Source organism: Calypte anna, chromosome 3 (genome assembly GCF_003957555.1).
Source record: "Calypte anna isolate BGI_N300 chromosome 3, bCalAnn1_v1.p, whole genome shotgun sequence".
Classification (NCBI taxonomy): domain Eukaryota; kingdom Metazoa; phylum Chordata; class Aves; order Apodiformes; family Trochilidae; genus Calypte; species Calypte anna.
This window is the reverse complement of record NC_044246.1, coordinates 54,546,196-54,573,488: the sequence shown is the minus strand read 5'-3', so window position 1 is coordinate 54,573,488 and position 27,293 is coordinate 54,546,196. Positions and strand designations below refer to the sequence as shown.

Here is a 27,293-nt window from a genome sequence, read left to right as displayed (position 1 = left end):
AGAATAATCTTCAGATTCATTTCTAGATTTAATAGCTCACCTAAGATAGCTGATACAAGATGCCTGAATAGCCCTGAAGTAAGCAAAACCTCGAACTGGCTTCAAGCTGATACTTTTTAAGTGTTACTCAAGGAAAAATAATACGCCTGAAATAATTACTAAGTTTTCCCACAGTCTGTTTCAAGACAACTGTGTCTTACATGCTGGAAAAATAAAGGTGACTAATCACATATAATACAGGATTCAGTTGTGTTGACAAAAACAGAAATAAGCATACTGTCTCCCTTCCTTCCAAGATGTCAGTACACAGCATCAAAAGTTTACCAACTAAAGTCAGCCATTTCACCTCCTGTAGAACTCACAACAGTTTATGGAAATAAAGCAATTAAAACAGCAGTCGAATTTTAAAAATATATGCATAAGCTTTTCAGTGACCAGAAATTTCAAAAGCAGCTATATATCTTGGTCATTTTGTCCAGGAAAACTTTAAGGTACCCATTCTTCTTGCATTCACTCACTTTTTAACCATCTATTCATACAGTATGAGTCACAATTCTGGAGTCAGGAAACTCAAAATCTAATTTTCTGGTATTAAGAGTTAACTGAAGCATGTGTTTCAATTTTCCGTAATAAGATATTTATCATCATTAGCTCTGACTTTGCTGGAGCCTGAATTAGAATTACCTACAGAGCACAAAGCATTCCTCCTTACCTGTAATGGTCTTTTACTAGTTTTCCAGGAGCTGACTACACTTAATACCCACCCAGACTCTCAACCATGTACAAAACAGCCAGGCAGGGAAGGAGGTGGAGACCGCACATGCAATGGAGCACACATACACTCAATTTATCCCTGCAAATCAGTACTTTCTTATTAACATATTTGAGATATTAATATTGTTATCTGTTTTACACACAGCCAAACAACTTCAAAAAAAAAACAACCAACAATAACAAAAATCCCAGTTAACATTTGGTTTAATATTTAACTATTATTTAGTATTTCCAAATATATATTTATTTATAAAAATTTATTTAATATTTGGTTTAACTTGGTAAAGTTCAGTCTGTACCAAGTATTTTTATTGCACCAAGTTTTATTCAAGCAGTTAGGCATCAACATTCAGAAAGAGCATGATTCCAGAGCCCTCCAAAACAGAAGGGAAGTCCCCTTTCTCCTCAAGTTAGGCTCTTCAACATCAATATTCAGCTAAACCTCTTGACTACCAGACGTGTAAAACACTTGAATAATACAGAGAAACTTGGTAACTTCCGAAGAAACATGAGAAAATTTGCCTTAAATTACCTTTCATACTCAAATACAGTGGTTTCCTATTTTCAGTTTCCATGAACTATTGAGAACTGCATGCAATATTCCAAACTATTTTAACAGCAAGTCTTACCTACCTCAAGTCTTTCAGAAAAGAGACAGTGAACTACTAGTCTAATTAACAGGTGCTAAGCATTGACCAAATTAAGAGAACAGAATGCAAACTTCCCTCACCTACCCTCTGATGTTTTGTTAAACATCTGTTTTTCCTACTTCACTTCCTGTTCTTCCTTTCTCTCCCTCCCCCACCAGACAGGAAATTGTCTTGACAACAAATGAATCAGCTAGAAGTGGAGCTAAGCAGCCACCAGCTGATTCTCCATTGTTTACAGCCAGACACTTCAAAAAGCCTTGCTGCTGTTTTCTTCTCAAGTGACCTTAATTGTTCTAACTTCATGTCACTAAAATAAAAGCTTAAACACAACAGAACAAGACATTTGAAGAGCTAAGTAATAATTTTCATCTTGAGATAGAAAAATCAAGAAAATACTTTCCTCAAACTAACCAAAATCAGAATTACACATACTGTAACTGCAAAGTCACAGGATCTACCAATCTTTTATTTCTAGGTTCATCTTTCAAGAAAAAGCCAGAGAAAAAGGTCCAAATAAAATCGTAAACAGAAACACAAATGCATTTGCCCTTTAGAAGCCATCTGGAAAAGCAACAGTATTGTTCATGCACTACAGCAGCCTCCATATACTTGTAATGTGCTATTACAATGCCAACTCTGTATTACTATTACTTTATTGCTAAGCTTCTCTTCCCTCAAGAAGACATAACTCACACAAACACAGAGATTGTGAGAAATATTTCAGGCGTGAAATTCATATTCAACATAAGCAATTTCTACAGAAGCTGACCTATTTTAGGACTGTTACAGGATTTTTATTTTTCAGTTAAGGATGTTCAAAGTTTAAGCATTCAATGCACCACATATTAGCCTCAATACTTTTGGACTTCCTATCTCTCACTCCAGAAAGGAATCAAAAAGTTCAAATTAGTATGACATTTGAAACAGCATAAAAGCTGCCTAAAGCAAACAAAAAAGAAAGCAAGAACTATGGACAACCAATTCCATAGTGAAAGATTACACCACTACAACTAGTCTAACTACACAGTTCTGAAAGAGTTCAAGTGTGCCTCTTACCACAATTGCATGCGGAGAATGCACTAAGGCCTTAAGTTCATTCAGGTCGTTCTCTGCCTGCAGAAATCAGCATAAGAAAACAAAACAAAAAAGTACATAAGGAGGATGGATTTTTAATTCTCTCACAGATACTATAAATTTAAACAGTGGTTAATACAGTCCTATAAGCCCTACGTTACCTTATCCCATTCTCCTTCCATGACATGATTGCGGAATTTGGTAGCAGAAGGATGTTCTAAACGACATCCTGACTCTTGCATGAGAAGATCAACAGTCTGGCTGCAGGAGAGATACAGTGTAAAAAAACCTGACCAGTTTTACCCTTACAAATATACCGCCTGCTATGATAACAGTTAACCATATTTAAAAGTAACTTTATTAAAGTAAGAATACTATGATCAGATTCAGATGCTTGTCCAAAAAGACCATCTCATTTGCCTGAAACATGTAAACAACTACCTATATCTAAAGTAAGTTGTCCATGAACTTGAAAGCTTTGCTGAAATACCATAAAGTATGTGACTTACCAGCCACCACAAACAGCCATCCCTGCACAGAAGATAAACTTCATGAAGGAAGATACAGACTAGAAAGCTGTTAGCTACTGGCTATCATCCCCTGCCCACCCTTTCCCTCCCCCCCACCCCATAATAGAACACAGAGTCACTACATCTGCAACAGGCCTAACTTTTTCTTCATCACATATTGAAAGAATGATTCCTTAAAATAAAACAAATAAAATCATGAACCTATAGTCCTTCCCCTTTTATGCTAAAAATAGCTTATTTACTGTGGTGTCATCTACAAACAGTCACGAGTTGTCTGCTGCTGAAAATTTGCCTCTTGTGTCAGAGGCAATTTATTCTGTGTGTTCCATGTAATTGACCCATTCCAGAGTGTTTTGAAGACTTCTTTTGCGGTAGCTACATGAAGACTTTACAGGACTTCTCTACCCTCTTTCCAAAAATCATGACGTGTTGCCTTTAGCAAAACGAGTGTTATGTTTAGAATTTTTAGTCATCCTCATCTCCACTGGGAAATGTCTCCTTATTCTGATTTTAAGAAAGAGATTGAACGTTCATTTGTAGTCTACAGCTAAGATTACTAAAAAAAAAAAAACCTGTGTCCAGAACAAATCTGCAGAGGCCTTCACCGTTTACAAGGAATATTTTCAGAGTGAAACCGAACAGCCTATTTAAGTGGCAGTTCAGTTTGCGCCTGCTTCCTCCCCGCTGACAAGCCAAATTCTGGAGCTCATATGCAAAAAACCGCCCGCCACAACCACCCCCACCCACCCCCAACCCCCGCCCAGTTGCGTCCCCATTATGTTTACCAGGTAACTTCTCCCCCACTAACACATTCATATTGATCTGCCCTTATCGGTGTGCAACTCGACTTCCATATTGCCATCCCTTGCAGAGGAAGCTCCCGGCCTGTCCCTTCGCAGGCACCGAGCTGACCGGCACAGGCTTGGAAAATACATCTCCGGCTCCATTTTTTTTTTTTTTTGCGACTGGGCCAGCCCCACTGCCCTGCCTCGCAACCAGGCGCTGGCCTCTCCTCGCTGGGGTACTACCAGGCTGCGACGGGGCGGTTTGGCCACCAAACCGCCCCTTCCCTCCCTGCCCCCCGTCGGAGGTCCCTTCCTCTCCCCTCAGCCCCAGCTCCCCATCCTCCCCGGGGACCACCGGCCTCCTGAGACCCTGCGCCGAACCCTGCTGTTCCCTCCCCGCGAGAGGAGCGGAGGATGGAGGGCCCTGTGTGCGGGGTCCTCAGAAGGCCTTCGGTCAGGGTGCCCCGACCGGGGCAGGGGGGAGAGAAAGAGCCCCACCTCCTCTCCCCGCGGCTGCGCTCCCTCACGCCCACCGTGGCCTCCCCCGTCTCCGCAGCCACCGCCACTTACTTAAGGCCCAGTCCGTGGAGGTGCTGCCCGATCAGCCGGATCACGTCCTCGTCGGACTGCGATAGCCGTTTCTTCTTCTTCAGGGCGCTGCCGCCGCTGCCGCTGCTGCCTCCCAGCTCCGCGGCGGCCGGGCCGGGGACCCCGGCGGCAGGCACCCCGTTATTGACACCGAGGCCACCGGAGCTGCTGCCGCCGTTGTTGGCCGAGGGCAGCAGCCCGTTGGCGTGGGCCAGCTGGTCACCGGCGGCCGTGCCCGCCGAGGCCTCGCCGTTCTGGGCACCCAGGCAGCCCAGCTCCGAGCCTGCAGGCCCTTGCGGCGGCTGCTGCTGCTGCTGGCCCCCTCCTGCCCCGTTGGCCTGCATAGCGCTGCCGACGCCGCTGCTGCTGCCTCTGAGCGGGGCGGCGGCGGGGGCGACCCCGGCGGGGAGCGAGGGGGACTGGGACGAGGTGAGGCCTGCTCTGCCCGCGGAAGCCCCGGGCTCTCCTGCTCCCTCCACCGCCGCCGCCGGGGAGGCCCGGGCTTTTTTCCGCGGGGGCGGGGAGGCTCCGCCGGTGTCCGAGTCGGAGGAGGAGGAAGCGGAGGCCAGAGTTTCCTCGCCGAGAGCGGCCGTGGTGGGAAGCCGGGGGGGCGAGGAGGGGGAGGCGGAGGACGGCGGAGATGAGGGGAGGCGGAGCAGGACCCTGTTCCCCCCGGGGGTCCCGGAGGCAGCGCCGCCGCCCACTCGGGGCTCCCTCTGGCGATGGCGGCCGCCGCTGCCCTGAGCCCCCACCCGGCAGCCCCAGGCGCCCGGCCTGCTCCTCTCGCTGCCCGCTGGGTTTGTCTCCTCTCAGACCAATTGCAGCCTAATGGAGTCCGGACCGGGACGTCACAGGAAATTCCTATACTGCCCCCTACACACACTTCCGCCGCTCAGGGCTGGGGGTGGAGTATGGGTCCTATAGGTGCCGGGGGGCGTCGGCGGGGCAGGCGTCGGGATAGCTGCTGGTTGCCTCTGGCTACCCCGCGCCGTGCCCACCCGCCTGCTGGGGCAGGAGCCCGCTAGTGCCTGTGGGGGCTGTAAGCGTCCCGCCCGTGAGTGTCTTCCGGGGGGTCCCGGGGCATGTGCCTGCGCCCGGCAGGGCTGAAGCCAAAGCTCGACGGTGGAGGCGCGAAGAGGTGCACAATGGGCACGCGCGAGTGAGAGCCCCCCCACCCTGACACGTCTCGGCGGCACCGGCTGTCTCTGTCACCTGGGAGGTGACCGGGTGGAGGGGGGAACGCTGGCTTCGCAAAGCAATGCATTTTATTTAAAAAAGGAGAAACGTTCAATGAAGTTGCATCCCGTCGTTGCCAGGTTGGTTACTGGAAGGGTTCAGGTTCGCTGCTGGTCTCTGTTGTGGTCGCAGCATGCGTTGGCATGGAAGCAGGGGGCAAATTTGCTATCAGTCTTCCAGGAACGGGGAGAGATGGGGCACGTTTGTTAGGACAGGCTATTGGAAGACACTAGGCATTTTGTGTGCCTCCCTCCCAGCCCCTCCTGTAGGATGGCGGGTAAACTCAAATCCTCAGCCAAGTCTCTGGTCATCATGAGATGAGTGAAATCTTGGTCTTTAAAAACAGTGTCTTGAAATAATACATTATGGGTTACTTGGTTTGGAATCTGGAATTTTCCTTTTTTATATTCTCAAGCTTTTCTCCAAACCCCAAAGGGAAATAAGAACTTTATTTTTCTTAATGAAAGCTGAGGTTCACATATCATCTTCGCCTTCAGAAGGTGAGGCTTTAGGAGCACCAAATGTTGCCAACATGTTAAAACGGCAAGTTTGAACAGCAGTACTTTCTTTAAAGTGCAGCTTTGAAAAAGTCTGACCGAGAGAAATCATGGGCCTGAGACCAGCGGAGAAGTCTGTGAAGAGACACAGTCTGTGAAAGGACGAAAAAGGTGTGAGACTGCATGGACACTTGGACAATTGAATTAGGTCCCATACTTTTTTCTGTGTGGTGGCCTCAGAAGGTATTTGTCTTGTAAGTACTCAAGTAAGCCAAAGTACTCTTTCAATGAGGAGAGGTTAAAGAGTGTTGCCACTGAGCACTGCCCAGGTGTAGCTGTAGGGTTAAATTCAACATTGGTCTTGAAGAGAGAGGAGCTGGTTGATTCTGTGTTCCTTAGCTCCCCAGCCATTGATGAAGAATGTGTCACTTGTGTTTTAGCCACTTCGCTGCTGCTGTATCTACTCTCATCTCCATGGCTCATGTCTCCATGAGCATTCTGGAGATCTTCTTCATTCCTCCCTCTGCCCAGGTGCCATCAATGAATCTAGAATTCAAATATTCAGGTAAAGATGAAAGGAGCAGTACAGAGAGCAGCACCGACCCTGTGTAGGCACCTGAAAGTGAATTCTAAAGAGAAGGACTGGGTTTTCAGGAAGGTCAAGGTGTCCATCATTTTATCCTGCCTTATGCCTCAGTGTCCAAGGTGGGGGTAGAAACCCCTTCCTGACTTACTAGTTTGTGCCACTCTCCTGCCAGCTGCTTGTCCTGCTTTACTGCTGTCATGCTGCCTGAACTGCCTGGTGTTCCTTTGTTAGTCACTACTTTGATTACCTGCGTGTAGCCTGCTGCTGCCATGCACCAGCTCCTGTCTTGGTGATTTTGTGAAGAGTTATATGTGATGAAAAAATTGCAGAATCCCTTTCCTGTAGCTGGATTATACCATATGGGCAAATTACTTTATATAACCATCTATAATAGAAAGGGTCTCAGAGGCTTCCCTCAGTTATTTCAATTAAATCCTCTCAGGGAGTAAGAGTAGTGTTTGGAGCTGAAAAGAACCTGAAATATATCCTTTAAATGTATTAACTGCAGTGAATGTCCTTGCCATTCTCCAGCTTCCTCATCTCCCTTCTTGGAGGAGGGAATATCCCAGCAGAAACTGAGCTGGAGGAAGAAGCTCAGTACTGCTGGGATGGCACAGGCCTTGGCTTCTGTGTCAGGGGGAGCTGGTATGAGGCATCTGAGAGTTTCTCAGGATCCCAGCTGACATGAAGATGTAGAAGGGGAATGATTCAGAGTCCCAGGTGTGAAGAGCATGCCTTAGCCAGATCCTAACCCACAGGTGGAATGTCCCTGGAGCAGTTCCTGCTCTTTTCCTCCTTTGTCACTTACAGTTTACTTAGTAACAGGAGAGGTTTTCTATTTCACCTAGGCTTTTCTTAGTCAGCAGGTCTTGAGAGACAGGTCTGTGGCTAGCAGACCTTCCTCCCTATGTTGCAGCAAGGAAAAGGAGAATCAGGAAAGGGGCTGTGGCACTGTACTTTGGCAGTCTTTCTTCAGCTGAGCCCTAATTTGGATCCTAATTCTATTCCACACCCTTATGAGAGAGAGCAGATTTAATGACAATCCAAATAAGCCTGCAGCTTTCTGAGCAATTGGATGAATCAACTGTCAAATACAAAACACATCTCACTTGTGACAGAAGACCTCATTGTAATAACAAAAATATGCATTGAGCTTACTCAGCCATTTGCAGCTTCCCCAAAGTAGAGAGTAAATGCAACAGTTCAATAAATTTGACAAATTTATAAACACCTAATTTTAAAGATAAATTTTGGGAACCTTAAATACAGTTATATTATCTGCCATGTTACTGTGGTAGAGAATTTATATGTAGCTATGTTGAATGCATACTGTCCTGACTATATCATAATGCAAACAAATTGCTATTGTATGACACCACATATTTAATGGAAAATATTGCAGAAACCCTTCTTCGTTATTGTGGAAATTTAGAAAGCTGAAGAGACTGATCACGCCATATCAAAAGCCACTGATGAAATGACCAAGTCTAGAATGTGGTGGTTTTATGTGTAGAAAACTGTCTTGGGATACTAGACTAAACAGAAGTGCTTGGACAGCCAGAAACAACTGCCTTTTCTTGGTGTGGAAAGTTTAAAAAAGTAAAAATAACCCTTGAATTATCTTTTATGGGCTGACTACAACTAGTAAAAATTTGGATAACATCTATTTTGTTGTTTGTTTTTTCATTTTGCTTTAAAGAAGGATGAGGCAGGAAGTCCAGATCTGAATAATAGGAAGGAACTGTTTAATTAAGGGGCTGGGTATTTTAGTGATAATTATGTGAAGTTCCTTAGGCAGAGCTGCAATACTACAAAATACTAGGGAAAATCCTAGAGAGATGGATTAGCAGATAGAGCATCATGGTGAAAGCAATGAATTCTTTGATACTGTCCAGTATGTACAGGTGTACATGTGTATAGTTTTACTTCTGCACCAAATTTGAGGTTACAGGATACAAACCAACAACAAAGAACAAAAGAATTTCAAACACTCATTTTTCACAGTACCAGCTCAATTAACACTTGAACAGGGACTTGCATTTGCTTACAACTTTCAAAAGATGAGGTATGAGTTGAAGAACAACTACATGCCTTAAACATAATTTCTAGAAAGCATTCAACAGATGGATGATTTTTAAGCAAATTACACTGTGCTGCAATTCCATCACTTCATGCAGATGATGGTTGCTATTTTAGTGAGAGGGGGATGCAGAAAGCCAAAAATGACTGGAGCTGCAACTGAAAGACTGTGAAGGGCAACACAAAGGGCTTCTACAGGTACATTGGCAGAAAAAGGAAAACAAAGGGAGCTGCTGCCCTGCTGTAGAATTGAGTGATTGGCCTGGTGATAAAGGTCAAGGAAAAGACTGAGATATTGAAGGCATCTGTCATGTTGGCCTTGACTAGAGGAAAAAACCCTCCACATCTCCTAGACTTCCATGGCTCATAGCAAAGTTTGGAGAGAGAGGGTGGCTACCTGTAATAGAGAAGGATCAAATTAAAGTCCACTGAATCAAACCGGACATATACAAATCCACTGGACCAGATGGCTTGGATTTGAGTATTGAGGGAGCTGGTCAGTGTTACTGTGTGCTCACTCCTTATGACACTGGAAGGGCTGTGGAATTCAGAAGACTTGATGATGACTGAAAAATGGCAAATATTAGACCTTTAAGTTCATTTATGTCTGACCCAGCCTCACTGACTTTGGACTTTGTGAGTAAGGGGAAATCAGAGTATGCCATTTAAACTTGACTTTATTAGGGCTTTTGATAGGACCTTTTTCAGTAACCTTAATATTTGGGAATTGCTGTTGGAGTTGCTGGGTGGGCAGACTATATGTGTGAAAAACTGTGTTTACCAGCATGCTTGAAGAGTAGCACCTCATTGGTTTGAAGTCTCACTAACGCACAGTTAAGAGGGATAAAAGACAGATACTGAGCAACAGTGGTATGTTCATCAGTGACTTGGGATGGGGCGGAATGCACCCTCAGCAAGTTTCCAGCTGATTTCTGCACCACACTGGAAAGATGATTTGAGATACTGGAGGCCACAGCTACAATTCAGAGTATCCTTGGCAATCTGCAGGAATGGAGCCAGTGAGACAAGTCAACAGAGACAAGTGCAGAGTCTTGCATGTGGAACAGACTCTCCTCATGCAATGCTAAAGGCTGAGAGCCAACTGGCTTTGGAGTAGTCCAGCAGAAAAGGGCGTAGGCATCCTGGTGGACAAAAGAAGTTCATCATAGGAGTTCAGGGTTCATTATCAATATACCCAGCAGAGATATGCTCTCTGTGCAGTGCTGGTGAGGTCACACCACTACCCTGGTTCGGGTTCTCCAACAACAGCCAAGATCAGATTCAGCAGAGCCTGCTGAGGTGGCTCAAGATGGAACATGTGATGTGCAAGGAGAAGCTAAGGAAGTGAGATTGGGTACACCAGGGTCTAATTAGTGTTCCCCTTTCCAGGGGGAATTGAAGATGGCACAATGTTTTTCTTTGAGAATGGTTCTGTTGTGCACCAACAGGACAAGCAACAAAATAAAGATTTTACACCTAGAGAAATTCCAATTGTGTGTAAGAAAGGAAATGTTCAGTGGGAGGGTGGTCAGAACACATTACCAGACTGGCTGTGGATTTTTCATCTATGGAGATACAGCTAGACTGGACGATGTAGATACCTACGCAGCCAGATTTTGTAGGTTTTCACACAAGGCAGAGGATGTGAACCCCATGGCTTACCTGGCTTCTGGGTCTTCTCAAAACCAAAAAGGAAATGTACCAGAGGCTGAAAAGTGGAACATTAGCCGTTGGAAATTAAAGGGCCATTAGCAGGGTATGCAGAGAAGCAGTTAGGAAAGCGAAAGCTCAGCTTGACCTAAACTTGGCTAGAAATGTCAAAACTTCAAGAAAGGATTCTTCAAATACATTAACAGCAAATAGAAACAGAGGAATAATACAGCCTCCTATTAAAAGGTGAACTAGTCACCAATGACGCTGAAAAGGCAGAGGTTCTCAACATCTTCACCTCTGTCTTTACCAGTGGTGTTAGGTCCCAGGACATAAGAACAAAAGTCCAGTTTGATACAGACACTGACCCACTTTCAATGAGGAAGAGATGGTGTATCAACTATTACAAGAGCTTGACCCATACAAATTGATGGGTCCAAATGACATCCACCCTAGGGTGCTGAGAGAGTTGGTTGATGTCATTGTGAAGCTGCTCTCCATAATCTTTGAGAAGTCATGGAGACTGGGAGACATCCTTGAAGACTGGAGAAAGGTTGATGTCCCCCCCCATCTTTTAAAAGGGTTCTAAGGAGGACCCAGGCAATTACAGACCCATTGGCCTCACTTCAGTCCCTGGGAAAGTCATGGAGCAAATCCTCCTGTGGACTAGCACGGGTCAATTGAAACATGATCAGGAACAGCCAACATGGATTTATCAGGGACAAATCACACCTAACAAACCTGATTACTGCCTATGACAAAATAACCTGCTCAGTTGATGCAGGGTGAGATGTGAACATTGTCTACCTGGGCTTCTCCAAGGCTTTTGATATGGTTCCCCACATCCTCCTGGTTAAGATGATTCAGCATGACCTGGTCAAATGGTTATGCAGTGTATGAGAAACTGGCTGACAGACAGTGATAGTAAATAGTTCATCCACAAACAGGCAGTAGGTCAAAAGTGGAGTCCCCAGGGCCTGATGTTGTTTAACATCTTCATAAGTGACCTGGATATTGGGATCAAGAGCACCTTGATGAAGTTTGCTGATGACAGCAAGATGGGTGGAGAGGTTAACACCCCAGAAGGGAGAGCCACCCTGCAGAATGACTTAGACAGACTGGATAAGTGGGCTAACAGGAACTCTATGAAGTTCACAAGTGCAAGGTGTTGCACCTTGGAACATGTAACACAAGATTGCAGTTCAAACTGGGATCCCCTTGGCTCGAGAGCAGCTTTGTAGAAAGGGACCTGGGTGTCTTTGTGGACAACAGACTGAACATGAGTGAACAAGTGTGGCTGCTGCATCAAAGAAAGCCAACAGGATGCTGGGCTGCATCAACCAAGGGCATCACCAGCTGAGACAAAGAAGTCATCATCCTGCTCTACTTGGTACTTGTCAGAACAAACCTGGAGTATTGTGTTCAGTTTTGGTCCCTGCTGTTCAAAAAGCATGTGAACAGGCTGGAGAGGGTACAGAGAAGAGTCACGAGGAGGATCAGAGGACTGGAGCACCTGCCATAAAAGAAGAGGCTGAGAAAACTTGAGTTTGTTCAGCCTTGAGAAGAGAAGGCTTAGGAGAGACGTTATTACAGTGTTCCACTACTTAAGGGGGTGCTACAAAGAAGACGACTCCTTTTTTACAAGGAGTCATATGGGACAAGAGAAGAGGCGATGGGCACATGTTGCTCCTGGGGAGATTCCATTTGAATACAAAGAAAATTTTTCACTAAGAGGGCAGACATTGCAATGGTCTCCCAGAGGAAGTGGTGGATTCCCCCACTTCAGAAAGTTTTAAGTCTCAGCTTGACAGGGTGCTGAAACATATCATATAAACAAGAATAATAGAAGGGTTGGACCAGATGATCCTTGAGATCCCTTCCAACCTAACATTCTATGATTATGATTCTGTGATTATGATTCTATGATTCTAAGGTTTTGGGCAACTTAGGCTACTTTTGAAGATAGCCCTGTTTGAGTCAGGAAGTTCAATCAGTTATCTCAAAGAGTCTCTCCCAACTTCAATTTTGTGGTTATTACAAATAAATGTCATAGAAGAATCCATGTGGTATGGGGGGGAAATACTGGTAACTTGGTTGTCATGTTTTAGGGGTCATTACATTCCAAAGCTTCAGCAGGGACATTGTGTTTTCTTGTAGATGAACTTGTGTGGCAAGGATAAGGCCATTAATGCTGTTGTTGTAGCCTTATTAAGTATTAGGTAATCACACTTTGTCTTCTGTCAAATTACTGAAGTAATTTGCATACACTGATGTTGACCTCTGTGCTCTCCTGGGCAATCACAACATGGTACAGAACCAAAAATAAATGTCAGAAAGTGCTGAGGATCCCATGTGGTATGGAACATCCTGTTTAATACAGGGTATGTCACTTTATTATATGATCAATACAGTTTCTCATAGGAAGAGCATGCATGACATGGTTTTCCCTGCATTTCTGTTGCCATAGGTGTTTTTCTGGTTGTGCAGCATGCCATGTGTTGGAAGAAGGCATATTTCTCTGCATGGGCAGATCCAACAAGCATGTGCAAGAGGTATGAGCCAGCCTTGTACTTACTGTGCAACATCTCTGAGCATGAACAGCAAGGCAATATTGCATACGCTGCGAATCTGGCATTGCTTTACATGCATGATCTCTCTGTCCTGGACTATCCTAGATAAGAGATTTCATGTGTTGGTTTCAGATGGGTTATAAGTGTTTTTGAGTAAGATTAGATTTATCCTTTTATTGTTGCAGTTGTTTTCCTTTTCCTACTTAAGGGCTGCTCCCCTGCCTTTTAATTTTTGCTAGCTCTCAAGGCAATTGTTCTTTCAGACTTGTTAATCATGTCTGCCAACTCCCACATAGCACCTAGAGCCTAACCCTGAGTGGGGTAATATGCCATTTTCTATTGCCATTGAATTAGGTCCTGCCTCTCCCAGAATGACATGTACACTAGTCCTTTCTCTCTGCTTTTTGTGTTTTCTCTGGAGGGTTATATCACAATGAGCTCTTACAGCTGGAACTAAAACTTCAAGACTGGGCATGTAGACTGCAGTATCTCATACCCACTCTGGAATGGGCAGAGGGGAAACTGGTACATAGTCACCAGCAGATTATATTTTAACATTAAGCTTGTGATTAGCTCATTGGAGCCATGGCATTACATTGTAATTTCTTTTTTTTTCCGTCTTAAATAGCAATCTATGGTTTTCCCAAGTTCATATTTTAAAAAGCTAGTGAACAACCAGGTCCTCCTTACTTGCTTTGAATAAGAGACTAAAGGTTAGTGTCACAAGAATTCCACTGCTATTTAAGTGCCCTTTATTTTACGGGGAATTACTAGGTTTTGTTGCAACTGTATCTTGCTTAAAATCCAATTTTCTGTGCAAGTGTCTCCATCCTTGTTGGTGCATAGTCTTTACATCAGAAATAAAGAGCCACAAAATTAGAGAAAAATTTCTTAATGTGGCTCCATAGTAAAAAATCTCCACCACTTCATCTTATTTGCAGTACATCAGCTCTGGCACTGCTCATACTGAAGACCTCACAAAGTTTAAAATAACTGCTGTAATAAGGAACTCATGACATCACCAGTAACGCAGCACAAAAATAATTCTTCTGCATCCTTTAAAAAGTGTTCGTCCAGAACCATACTGGCTTGAGATGCAGAAGCAGAAACAGTCATAACATGACAGTATTTCACAGTATTGTAGGCTGATTACTCAAGCTCTAAAAATGACACTCATGCAGAACAGAAGTTCCTTCTGGAGATAATAGCAAGCAGTAGATGTTAAACCGATGTGATCTTGTTGCCTCTAAGTGTTACATTAGAATTTCCAGAAGTGTTTATTTAGATTCATTTCCAAAGGATCTTATAGTTTAATTTATTTGGCTCTGATTAATATATTTGTATCTTTGATACTAAGCCAACCTGATTTCTCAATTAGAAAACTTAATGTTCCCCAAATTTGCTAAAATGCTTATTTTTTTGAAGAGGGTACAATCAATGGAATATAAGCAATTGTAGTTTTTACCAATCCTTGTTTGGGATGACTCATACATGATTTGAACCTTTGCCTCACAATAATACAGCCATTTCAAATACATGCATATTAATCCTTTAGGCTTTTGTGACTTCTCTTCTAAAGAAGAGTGCTGAGAGGGTTTCTGAAGCATGGCATGGTGGGTAGGCTTTACTGACTTTCATTTGGCTGTATTGTTCATTATGCGTTATCAATTTGACTAATGAGGACACCCTATATATTGTCATTCCTTTTTTAATCAATCAGCACAAGATTATACAATATATTCAATTATATCTGTAGAAATAAGTAATTCCTAGTTTTAAATATATACTAACACCTTCTTTATAAGCACCTCCTATTAACTATCACTTCTTCAGAACACCACATCTGAGAGAGGAACGTGTCCTGCTGGATGTACACAGGAAGGCATGGTGGGTAGTAGTTCCATCTGGAAGAAGGAAAGGGAAGTTGTTTAAAATCAGGATTAAAGGCTTGGGTTTAGTGCACATCTTAATGTTCACAACTGAACAAGGTATTATGAATTGTGACAAATCTGTTACCTCACAGTAGCTAACTGTATCTCACTCTGTGGCCACTCAAAACCTTGCAGTTAATTCTGAAATGAGCTCAGGCAGTCTCCTGAAAATAAAGGCTCCTGTCCCTGAAGCTAAAATAATCCTCATCTGTTGTTTTAAGTTGACTGCTGAAGACACAGCTGAACGGGATGATTTCCATTTTGCCAGGAGCAGTGACACAAACGCAAAGTAGGTATCTTGATAATTCTGCTTTGCTGTTATTGTAACAATGGTATTAGCAGGAAAACCTTGTTAGAGCTTTGTTTCCGAAGAACAGTTAATAACACTCATCTAGGCTGACTCTATACCTCTGTAAGTTAAGCACCATCCTAATTTTCTAGGTTTCTTCTGGAGAGGTGGAGGTGCCTACAGAGGTGATTCCTCCCAGATACTTATCTTGGGATGGGATGAATCACTTTACAGTGTCTTTTGGCACTGGGGAGCCCAGCCCAACTATATTAGTCTGCATCACTACCTTCTAGATGAGTACAGTTTCAAGAGAAAAATCCTACCACTTTAACGGTAGATTTGAAAATGGCAGTGTCAATATGGATGAGAGATACCAGGATGGCATTGACAGTAAGCTATGAAAGTTGAACACCTGCTGCCATATAACTGGGAGGCCAGCCTATGGCTCACAAGTTACATGCAGCTTACAAGCCAAGTTGGAGCCATACTGTCACATTACTTCTTGGTCATCTGTCATAATTTGTCTTCATAATGGCTCCTAATACTCAGCTGCGTGAGAATACAAGCCGGGACAGGATGCTGAAAACAATATTGACAGCTCACCTCAAAAAGCAGCAGGTCTCTGGGGGGATTTTCAGATAAGGTTGTAGGATGACCTTTAGTGATCTGAGACCTAGATCTACTTCCTCCTATATGGAAGCTGCTCCCAGAGCTTGCCACCCTCTTCATTCTTAAGGGTATGTGTCTTGTGGCTCTTGGGCCTAGCTAGGGTCTAATATATGCAGTTCATTAGATAGCAAAGGGTGGTCACTGCTGCTCGGTTAGTTTTGTTGCTTTAAAACTATGCAAATTATTAAACTTCTTATTTAAATATTCTACTTTCACAGGAGAAAAAACTAGATGAAAGCTTACTAGACTTCCCTGATTAAATGCAGTATGCATTCTGAATATATAAAACTGCCAACAGTTTATTGTTATTTCCACAATCTTTTTTCCTTGGTAGAAACATGAAAAATCGCAGCTATCAGCTATCTCATCCTGAAAATACTTTTCAGCTTTTTCAACAAAACTCTAAAATATGCCCTTTTGTTCCATTTTTTATAATCTTTGAATTTTATAAGGTCACTTACCCTCTAACAGATATATTCAGTGTCTTCTTTGGCAATATTTTGGTAGCATTTTTTCAACACTGAGAAGAGACAATATCACCTACTTTACTGTTAAAAAAGCTTGACCATTCACATACCTTAAAATAATTAAATGTCTGGTATCAACACATTATTACTTTACTGAAATCCTAGAAGATATTTGATGCTAAAGCACCCTTCATCTGTCACCTACACAGAAATAATATATTACTGTATTGGCTTTACCATTGATTAAATATTAACAATTTTGATCACTGTTGTTTAAAAATAAGTAATAATATTAACAAAATATATGCTCACTATTATCTGAAAAATAAGGCTATGCTACTTTGCATATGTTCTGAAGTTTGTCATAGGAATTACAATTTTACTTATGCCTTTCAACACCTTTAACAGGTTTTATCATTTTACCTACATAGCATATATAGCCATAAACATTAGTATAAATTGCAAAATAATATGTAACAAACCCTATGGGTTCTTGGTCTGAGTTTTTTCAGCTATGGGTTTTATGAATACAGTAGACTGAGGAAGATTCAGATTGTCAATAGAACCGCTTCAGTGGCTTTGCTTCTGAGACAAGTCTTCTTGCATAGTTATTTCATATCAGGTAATTTCCAAAAATAATTGCAATATTTAATTTTTTTAAGAAGCTTTCTAGCAGGCTCAACATACTGAATTTTATGCTGGGCCTTTGTAATCCTTAGGGAACAGCTATACTCCATGTTTCAAAATGAAGAATTTTCAGGGGCAAGGCAATATGAATCCTCTAAGATGGGGAAAGTTTTTCAGTGGCATTCAGCCTCTGCTGATTTATGCTTTTCTTGATTAGTGGACATGTAACAGTATTTTAATTTCTAAAGATGTTTTCATCAAGACTTGTCAAGTTCAACCATAATTTTTATGATGGTTGTCATTACATTGTATTTCTGCTTGTACAAATCGGGCTGCAAGGGGTGTTTTTTTGTTGGGTTTTTTTGGGTTTTTTAGAGGTTTTCTTAGTCAGGAAAGAGTATTGTATTGTTCTGAGTGACACTGACATAAGAATAAATAACACTGAAACTTGGAAGAGTGTTAATTAGAAATTATTATAATGTGACTGACCTGACTTGGCATTATGGTATCTTGCCAAACTGGCTTTTCATACTTATGCATGTCAGATTTGTTTTTGTGGCAGGAAGCTAATGATTTCATGGAACTGTTTGGCTTAATCCTCCTTTCTTTATGCTGCAGAAGTTTTATGTAGGGAAGAATAAGTAAAATCAGAATGAGGTTCACAGAATCACAGAGTTATTGAGGCTGGAAAAGACCCTGAGATCATCAAGTCCAGCCTAGGACCTCACACCACCACACAGGATAGATAGACCACGGCACTAAGTGCCACAGATTTGTTTAAACTCCTCCGGAGATGGTGACTCCACCACTTCCCTGGGCAGTCCATTCCAATGCCTGATGTCCCTCTCCATGAGGAAGTGCTTTCTGATATCCAACCTAAACCTCCCCTTTGTGCAGCTTCAGGCCATGCCCTCTTGTCCTGTTACTTGTTAACAAGAAGAGCCCGACCCCCACCTGACTACAGCTTTCCTTCAGGGAGTTGAAGAGAGTGAAGAGACTCACCCATCATCCACTAGATGGGTCATAGAAGGAGCTGAGCTTGGTCAGGCAGGACCTTTCTTTCCTACACCCATATTGGCTGGGCCTGATCCCCTGCTTGTCTTCTACATCACACTTGATGGCACTCAGGATGATCTGCTCCATAACCTTGCCAGGCACCCAGGTCAGGCTGACAGGCCTCAGATCCTCCTCCCAGCCCTTCCTGTGGATGTGCATCACATTGGCCAACCTCCAGTCACCTGGGACCTCACTGGTTAGCCAGGACCAGTGATAAATGATGGAAAGTGGCTGAGCCAGTTCTTCTACCAGCTCCCTCAGTACCCTAGGATGAATCCTATACAGCACCATAGACTTGCTGGGATCTAAGTGGCACAGCGGGTCACTGACTACTTCCTCCTGGATTACAGGAGCAGTATTCTGCTCCCCATCCCTGTCTACCAGCTCAGAAGCCCAGTTGCCCTGAGGGTAGCCAGTCATTTTGTAAAGACTGAGGCAAAGAAGGTGCTAAGTACCTCATCCTTTTCCTTGTCTTCTGTTACTATGTTCCCTCCCCTCATCCAAAAAGGAATGGATACTTTTCTTGTTATTAATCTATTTATAAAAGCATTTTTTATTATCCTTCAAAGAGATGGCCAGATTAAGTTCTAACTGAGCTTTTGCATCTCTAATTCTCTTTCTACATGAACTTACAATATCCTTAAACACTTCCTGATTCACCTGCCCCTTCTTCCAAAGCTGATACACTTGGTTTTTTTCTTTTTATTTTTCTGAGTTCTTGTAAAAGCTCACTGCTCAACCAGGCCGGTCTTCCCTACTGGCTCATTTTTAAGCACACAGGGACAGCCTGCTTCTGCACCTTCATAATTTTATTCTTAAAGTAAGCCCTTCCTGGGCCCTTTTGTTTTTGAGAGCTGCTTCCCAAGGGACTCTCCAAAGCCAGCAAGATGACCTCCAACCACTATGTCTTTCACCAGCCCTTCCCTACTCAGAAACAGTAGATCTAGCAGGCACTACCCCGGTAGGCTCGCTTCACCAGTTGTAGCAGGAAGTTACTCCACAAACCTCCTGTACTGCCCCTTTCTGCTGTGTTGTACTTGCAGCAGACATCTGGTAAGTTGAAGTCTCCTACAAGAACAAGGGTTCCTGGTCGAGTGGTCTGTAGCAGTCTCTCACTAGGATATCAGCCTGATTGGCCTTCCCCTTTATCCTTACCCATAAACATTCCAGCTTGGTGCACCTAACACTGTGTTCTAGGCAGTCAAAGTACTCTTTAACGTATCATGCTACCCCACCACCTCTCTTTCCTTGCCTATCCCTTCTAAAGAGCCTATAGCTATCCAGTGCCATACTCCAACCATGCAAATCATCCCAATACATTTCTGTGATGTCAATTACGTAATGGTTTCCCTGGTGTACAGTAGCTTCTAACTCCTCCTATTTATTGCCTATGCCACAGGCATTGGCATATCTGTACTTGAACCATCATAGTTTACACCTCCAACACTTGTATATCAAGCCGAGGCTTATCCCAAATAGTCCTGGGTTAAAGGTTAAGGTTAAAAAGTTAAAAGTCAAGGTTCACTGAGTATGACCTGTGGTAATTATACCAAATAATATTTGGTATAGATTTTTACTTCAGGAAATTCAGATAGGTGATATATTTGGCCTGTTATTTGTTTACTTAGATTACATTTACATTGGTTTAAGATTGGCTTACACCCGTGTAATTCTACCAGGATCAGTGCAGTTTTTTTGTAATTCTTACTGGTGTGAGGTCACAGTAGAGTCCATTTGAACAAATTAGCATTTATTGAATGACATAGTTAATTAACAGCATAAGACCCATCTTGTTTTGACTTCTGATCATGTTGCCTTCCTTGTAGCTCTGTGAAGGAAAAACAGTTTAGACAGCTGTGAACAAGAAGGGATGGCTGTGTCTATCTGGACTGGAATCTCATTTATAGAAGTCCCTCAGTTAAAAGGAAAGCAGATCTTATTGTTATATCTCTATGTTCTACGTAGACATCAAGCCTATTTCTTTAAGTCTGTAAAGTGAGATGGGTCTAACATTTGGCCTACACCTCATTCCAGTTCCCAAAGGGATGCTGGAGTGTGGGCTGGGGCTGTGGAAGCTGCAGTCCCCTGCCTCTAGCCAGCTGCTTGCCACGCGTATGAGCTGGGATGGAGCACGCCGATGACACACTCACACAGCATCCTGTTTTGAACTTAGTTTGGTAATAGGAGTGCTGCACTGAGCTGTGCACCCATATCCTACATTTAACTATAGGTTTATATGAGTAATAAGTCATGTTGTTAAACCAAAGTTATTGAGACTATGTAGCAGAGATGATGCAAATACCATGCAAACACTGTGGCACTCTGCTCTGTGGCCGGTATTGTATTCAGGAATTGACAGTGTGGCTTGACATGTGGTGTTTGTAAGCAGCACAGGAGCATTCTCAATATGATGTATCATGCTGTTCTTTTTGCAGCTCCTGTTTTTTCATAAGCTCTTTGTAATATTCCAGCAAGAATTCTTGGAGGTTATTTTTTCTGTTTCCTTAGTAAAGTATGTGATAGTAGCCACAGTCCAACATTGCATTGGTTATATATTGGTTATATCAGAGGGACCTGGACAGACTGGAGAGATGGGCTGACTCCAATGGGATGAGCTTCAACAAGGCCAAGTGCCGGGTCCTGCACTTTGGCCACAACAACCCCATGCAGTGCTACAGACTGGGGACAGAGTGGTTGGAGAGCAGCCAGGCAGAAAGGGACCTGGGACTATGGATTGACAGGAAGCTGAACATGAGCCAGCAGTGTGCCCAGGTGGCCAAGAAGGCCAATGGCATCCTGGCATGTATCAGAAACAGCATCACCAGCAGGTCCAAGGAGGTGATTCTGCCCCTATACTCAGCCCTGGTAAGGCCACACCTTGAGTACTGTGTTCAGTTCTGGGCCCCTCAGTTCAAGAAGGATATCGAGGTCCTCGAACAGGTCCAAAGGAGGGCAACCAAGCTGGTGAAGGGACTCCAACACAGATCCTATGAGGAGAGGCTGAGGGAGCTGGGGCTGTTCAGCCTGAAGAAGAGGAGGCTCAGGGGAGACCTCATTGCTCTCTACAACTACCTGAAAGGAGGATGGAGCCAGGCAGGGGTTGGTCTCTTTTCCCAGGCAACTCTCAGCAAGACAAGAGGGCATGGTCTTAAATTGTGCCGGGGGAAGTTCAGATTGGATATTAGAAAGAATTTTTTCACGGAAAGGGTGATCAGACATTGGAACGGGCTGCCTGTGGAAGTGGTGGACTCTTCGTCCCTGGAGACATTTAAAAAGCGACTCGATATGGCACTCAGTGCCATAGTCTAGTGACTGTGGCGGTAGTTGATCAAGGGTTGGACTCGATGATCTCTGAGGTCCCTTCCAACCCAGCCTATTCTATGATAGTACACAAGCACAGTATTTTTAACACTCAAGGACCAGCAATCCCTATAGGTGCAGGAAAAGTGAACCCTATTTTTGTAGATATTTAATACAGGCATAAAATTAATTTTCATGCCCCAGTAAGCTTACATTTTGGAAAGAGACAAAACAAGAAGTTAGCATGAACAGTTTGAGTGGGGGAGATTCCACCGTAGGTTTTTTTCTTAATTTTGGCATCAGTCTCTAAGCTACTGGAAAGGAAGTTTTTATTGATAAGTGATGAAAAGGGAAAAAGAGAAACAAATAGTGGCACAATCGTGTGAATGGAAAGGGCAGAAAGAATAAATTTGAATCAGAGAAGTTTTTGGTAACTGACTTCTCAGAAATTATACAATAGCAAGGGTAGAAAAAGTCCACAGTCAAATCACATGAGGAGTCAGTCCAAAATTTCCAAATAGATTGCTGATACTTGCTGGCAGCTTTTCACTTCATCTGGAAGAAAAGAGTCTCTTTTTCTCAACAAACCAGAATTAATCTGTAACACTTTTCTCTTCCAGTTCGAGTGTCTTGTGTTAAGAGAGCAGCTTTCAGACAAGGACCCTATGGACCAAGTCCTGCTTGGGTACAGTGGAAGATTTCCAGCTGCATTTTAAAGCACCATTCACCTCTTGTGTCTGAACTGTTAATTTGCAGTGGGGTCACTCCCAGCGTACACTGCTGCTAGGACATTGACAGTCTAAAAAACTGCACCTGCTATGCTAATGAAAGTCTGCATAATAGCTCCAGTAATTAAGAAAATCAAGCATTATGTTGGTGTTGGGAAGAGGAGAGAAGGATATAAGGGGTAAGAACTTGGTCAAAAGAAATATAGGTTTCAGATCACTTGCTATATTATTGCCACAGTATTATCAGTGCTGCTAGTACAAAACTTTCAGTATTTTATCATCAGTATTCAGCTTTGCGGTTGAATGTATTGAAAAGTGAGAGGGCCTTTTGGGTAAGAAGAGAGGGATTCAGAATAATGTAAATTAAAAATAAAATCCTTTCTGCTTTTTTGGCTGGCAGTGTTTTAAGATCATGAGATTTGTTTAAGACTGATCCCTTCAGAAGATAGCTCATTAGATGTCCTTGAATTATAAAATCACAGGAAAATAAGACTGGAAGGAACTTTGAGTTATCTGTTCCTTGGTGCAGTCCAGCATGATTCCTGATAAATGTCTAACCTGTTTTTAAAATCCTTCACAGCCTCCTCAGTCAATCTGTTCAAGTCCTTAACTATGCCTCCTGTTAAGAAGCCATTTTTAATGCCAAATATAAACTACTTACCTGCAGTTTACACCCATTACTTCTTATCATGCCATGTTGTGCCTGAAGAATTTTCTTCTTCTCTGCATTCATCTATTATATGTTAGATAATACTTACATTCTTCTAGTGTGCCTTTTTGTGTATGTCTGTACTTGGAGGAAAATAAGTGCAAGAGAAAAAACCCCAAAATTTTGTCTGAGACAGTCATTTTAGCCCATGAGGCAGCAAGTGTCTGAAATGGAGCAGCTGGAAAATCTGGGCAGGGCAGAGTGTTGCTTAAGGCAATCTGGGGCCCTAAACATAGTTCATAAGAGAGGCTGATGCCTTACATATCTCTTATGACGGTGCCTGTTTGGCATTTTTGTCTCACCTGCCTGTGTCTGAGCCTGTATCTCTTACCTGTCACCTGAACTGTGGCCAGGAATGGTAGGTGCTTCTGTCAAGCCTGATTTTTAGGCATTAAGTTAGTTCTCTGCTTCCATTTTTACTTCTCTCAGTTTCTGAAGTCTGAGATGGGTAAGAAAGAAATGAGAAAACTTGAAATGTGGCAGCAGTTACAGGTTCTCCAGCTGGTGAGGACAGATTTAGAATGGGGCCCACACTCCTTCATTCAGTCCTCCAGTGTTGAACTCCAGTATGTGCTAGAAAAAATCTTCCTCCTCCCTTTTTCATATGTTACAGATCTGGCAAAGATCCCCAAAACTGTGCTGTCCAGAATGATCCCAGACATTAGTCTCTGACTGATCTCAGCACCCACTCCAGACTGGTATTTTTAGCATGCATATTACAGAGGCTTCCTGAGTACCCTACAGGAAGGTGGTGGCTCCAGGTAGTTAGGGCCACCAAGCTGCTTGTCATAACACAGTGTCCTGAAAGTCAACAGCTGTGCCAGCCTTTTCTGGTGGTATTCATTCAGAGTGTATGTAAAATGAAGCTTTATGGTTACATGGTTTAACTTAAGTAGGATGGTAGCCTATATGATTGCAAATAATTTACTTGGTGCTGCCCAGGTCCTGGATGCATGGAGCAGCTCTCCAGTAGTCCAGATGTAAGGTTTGCATATGGGTGGGTGAAACCAGCCAACTGAATACAGTCCTCACTACATGGGGTCCTTTGGGGGTTTAACACTGGTTTGTCCTTTTGGGCAACTGAACAAAACCACAAAGCAGTTCACATCATTTAAAGCTGTCTGCAAACTTGATTGGACACTGATTATACTGGGGTCATCTTTTCTGTGATGACCACAAACTTTCATATTAAAAAAAAAAACAACATGAAAACTCACATTCTTCTGCTAGTTGCAGGATTCTGAGACCTGAGACCTGAAGCATAAGGCTGTTACTATAAAAATGTTTAGACTTTGAGTGATAGGTTCCTTAAAAAAACTGAGAGGAAATAATTGGTTCTTCTGTTGCATAATACTTGAAGAGAAGGCCTACAGAAATTACTCCTCAGGTCCATGAAGTCTAGGATTGCCTCATTCCATTCTAGCAGGGGAAATACAAATGTAGAATGTGGCAGAATCTTATCTGTAGATGAAATTTGAAAGGAAAATACTTACTTTGCTATAGTTTCTAAAATACCATAAGTCAGACTGATTTTTATTGAGGAACCATTTCCTCATCTTGGAGTGGGAGTGGCTGTTAGTGTTCTGGATATAGGACCTGTTATTATCTTTGATGATATGAATCTGTTTTGAAATGATCATGGAAAACTACTCCAAACGTATATACTGTGACACCCAGTGGTCATTTAAAAAAACATAAAAATATATTACCAAATGACTATGGTGAACCTAAAGGCTATACAAAATACTGAGGTTTGCTGAGTAAATACTCAGCACAATAGATGTGTGCTTTTAAGAGCAGAATGCTTGTCCTTGCCATGTGTACAGATAGTAAAATTTTTTAAGAAGTTTTAAGAATTTCATCAATTTATTTTATCCTTTACCATATATATAAGAACATATATATAAATATGTATATGTATTTACTTGTACAGAGCTTTTTAATGTCTTTCTTTATTCATATGAAGTATGAAATGGCTTTTAATTCTTGTTGGTGAGAAACTGGCTCAGAAGTTTTGGACATAAAGAGACCTTGTTTACTCTCCTTTGTCACTGACTCATTGTGTGGTTTAGAGAAAATTGCTTGTGTGCATGACTGGTAAGTACTTCAGTCAGTACATTCATAAAGGTGCAGGGTGTATTAGAATTAGTCAAGGTGGCATTCACCTTCAAGCATTTATGCCAGAGTCAAGAATGATTAAATTATATGCTTTCTATAATGCATCATATTTATATTCCAAAGCATAATATTATTTTATGACGTGTGATATATTACAGAGCACCGGATACAGACTTAGTCCCCCATACCTGGTAAATGAGAAATTATATCCTATTGTTTTTAGATAATAGCATAAAATATTGACTCCTGGTGGCATGTTTTAAATAAAGGAATAACATAAAAAATCACAATATCTAGTTGCAGTGGACCAGGCAACACATGCCTGTTAATACACATTTTTACATCTTATTGTTTGGAAATGTCTCATGGAACAACCAAAGCATTTTGTTACAGGTAAAAAGAGTTACACAGCAGAAAGGGCAACATCAGAAGACATCCACTTACCTGGAGGTTAGACAGCTGCAGAGTCAGTTATTGCCTAGGGACCTCTTTTGGCTACTTTAGCTGCCTCTATACTATGTGTCTCAGGAGTGCTCTTCAGCTCCCAGAGTGCACGCGCCCTGCCTACATCCCAAATTGTGATGACATCTGAATTCCCACAATTTATTAATCTCTAGATTATTTCCATGCAAGGAAACTGTGGCCAGAAATAGAGCAATGAGTTACTCTTTTAAGTCCATTCCTACCAGGGTGAGGAGAGAACCAAGACAGGCAGCCACACAACTACACCCACCCAAAAACACACACAAGCTCAAAGGCTTCTTTACAGTGTTACTCTCCAAGAACATAAATATTAAAATTTTCACACTTATTAATTATTTATAGGACAATCAATGTCTCATATATTAGAGGACCATGTGAAATATTTGTCATAACCAAAATTCTTAAATGCTGAAATAAACATTAAAATAAATACCTTAGAACAACTGCACACTTTGGAGCTAAATTGGTTTGTCATTAAAAATACAGAGTTTCTGTATGTTATTACTTGTACTTCTGTAACATTTAACAGTCCTGGTTTCACACTCTACTGTCCTGGTTTTTACAAGAACAGAAAGAAAAAGGTAGCTCTTACTCTCAAAAGCTTATGGTCTAAAGATACCACAGGTGACAACAGATAGGAGAATGCACCCGAAGAAAATTAAATAATGCTTCATAAAATTAATTGTTATGTAGACCAAAACTGTCACCTGATGTTCTCTAATTGCAGGATAAAGAGTGTTTTTCTCTTCGAGCTTCTGATAAGAACGTGTATTTAAGAACATGTAAGAAGTATGTGATATAATGATGTTCTAACATAAGAATTACTGGTGTTTACTGATACACTAACATGTATATACACTAGGTACTATTCTAGTTTAGTCTCTGGAAGGAGACTGTGAATGGATCTTTTGCTCTTTAAACTAACCCTGAAATATGGATATTTGCTACACGAATTTATTTTTGCTTAGTGTCCCTCCTATTTTATATACTATTTTATAATCAAATTACTTGAATTCTGGTTCTGGGACAGATGTGTAGTCTTGAGTTTTTTTTGTATTACAAATAGCTCATTTTAGTTCTCCCACTAGTTTGTTGTTGTTGCTTTTTAGCCTTAAAAGGTCTGATTTTAATCTTTGCAGACTGGACAAATCATTTTAGAAACCAATTTTTCTTCTACTTTGTTTATAGCATTTTTTGCTAGCCAGCATAAACAAAAAAGCTTTGGGCAATTTGCCATGCTATTCTGGACAGGATGTCTAGCAAGTACAGTAACTGTAACATCTTTTGTTTACATTGTGAACCCTGTCTGGTTTTTTGCTGCCCCGTTCTGTATTCTTCATTCTAAAAATGTTCTTATGCTGTGAGGAGAAAGCTACAACTCACAATGTACAAATATGCCTTTTCAGATAAAAGATGATCCAGATACATGCTGGCAGGAAGAATTGTGTTATGATACTTAAAATTACAGGAAAAAGAGTATGCTGAGAGAAGAAAAAAATCTTACAGATTTATGTTTATGTGTTGAGAAGAGCATGTTTTGAAGAGCCTGAGTAGTGATGTGTTTTATTAATGCCTGCCCACTGGGGCCTGGCATGCACTGGAAGAGCATCTCCTGGTAACTGTTATTAATTTCTATTATGTAGCATGCCAGTGGCTCATGAAGTGTCTCTGATATCTCACCAAGACAAAATATTTCTGATACAGGCATAAACTTCATAAAATTATGAAATTTAAAAGCTAAACCCCTACTAATTAAAGCTACATCCCTACTAATTAGCCAGTTCCTTGAAGCCCAGTGATAATAAGACCTTTTGATTGAAACCGTCACAGTCATCCCTCTTGACACCACCTTGCATTGACAAACCAGCTCTTCCAGCACTCACATTCATGTCAGTAG

At 42.2% G+C, this 27,293-nt stretch overlaps 1 protein-coding gene across 1 annotated transcript in view; it reads right to left on the bottom strand.

The window, feature by feature from the left end:
- The window catches only part of WDR26 (WD repeat domain 26), a 33,836-nt gene extending 28,505 nt beyond the window's left edge, over positions 1-5,331 (bottom strand). The window contains exons 1-3 of the mRNA XM_030448732.1: positions 4,384-5,331; positions 2,660-2,759; positions 2,481-2,537 (exon numbers count right to left, since the gene is read on the bottom strand). Coding sequence (XP_030304592.1) covers positions 2,481-2,537; positions 2,660-2,759; positions 4,384-4,745 — 519 coding nt within the window. The 5' untranslated portion in view covers positions 4,746-5,331. The remainder of the gene's footprint in view (positions 1-2,480; positions 2,538-2,659; positions 2,760-4,383) is intronic.
- Positions 5,332-27,293: the final 21,962 nt, after the last annotated feature.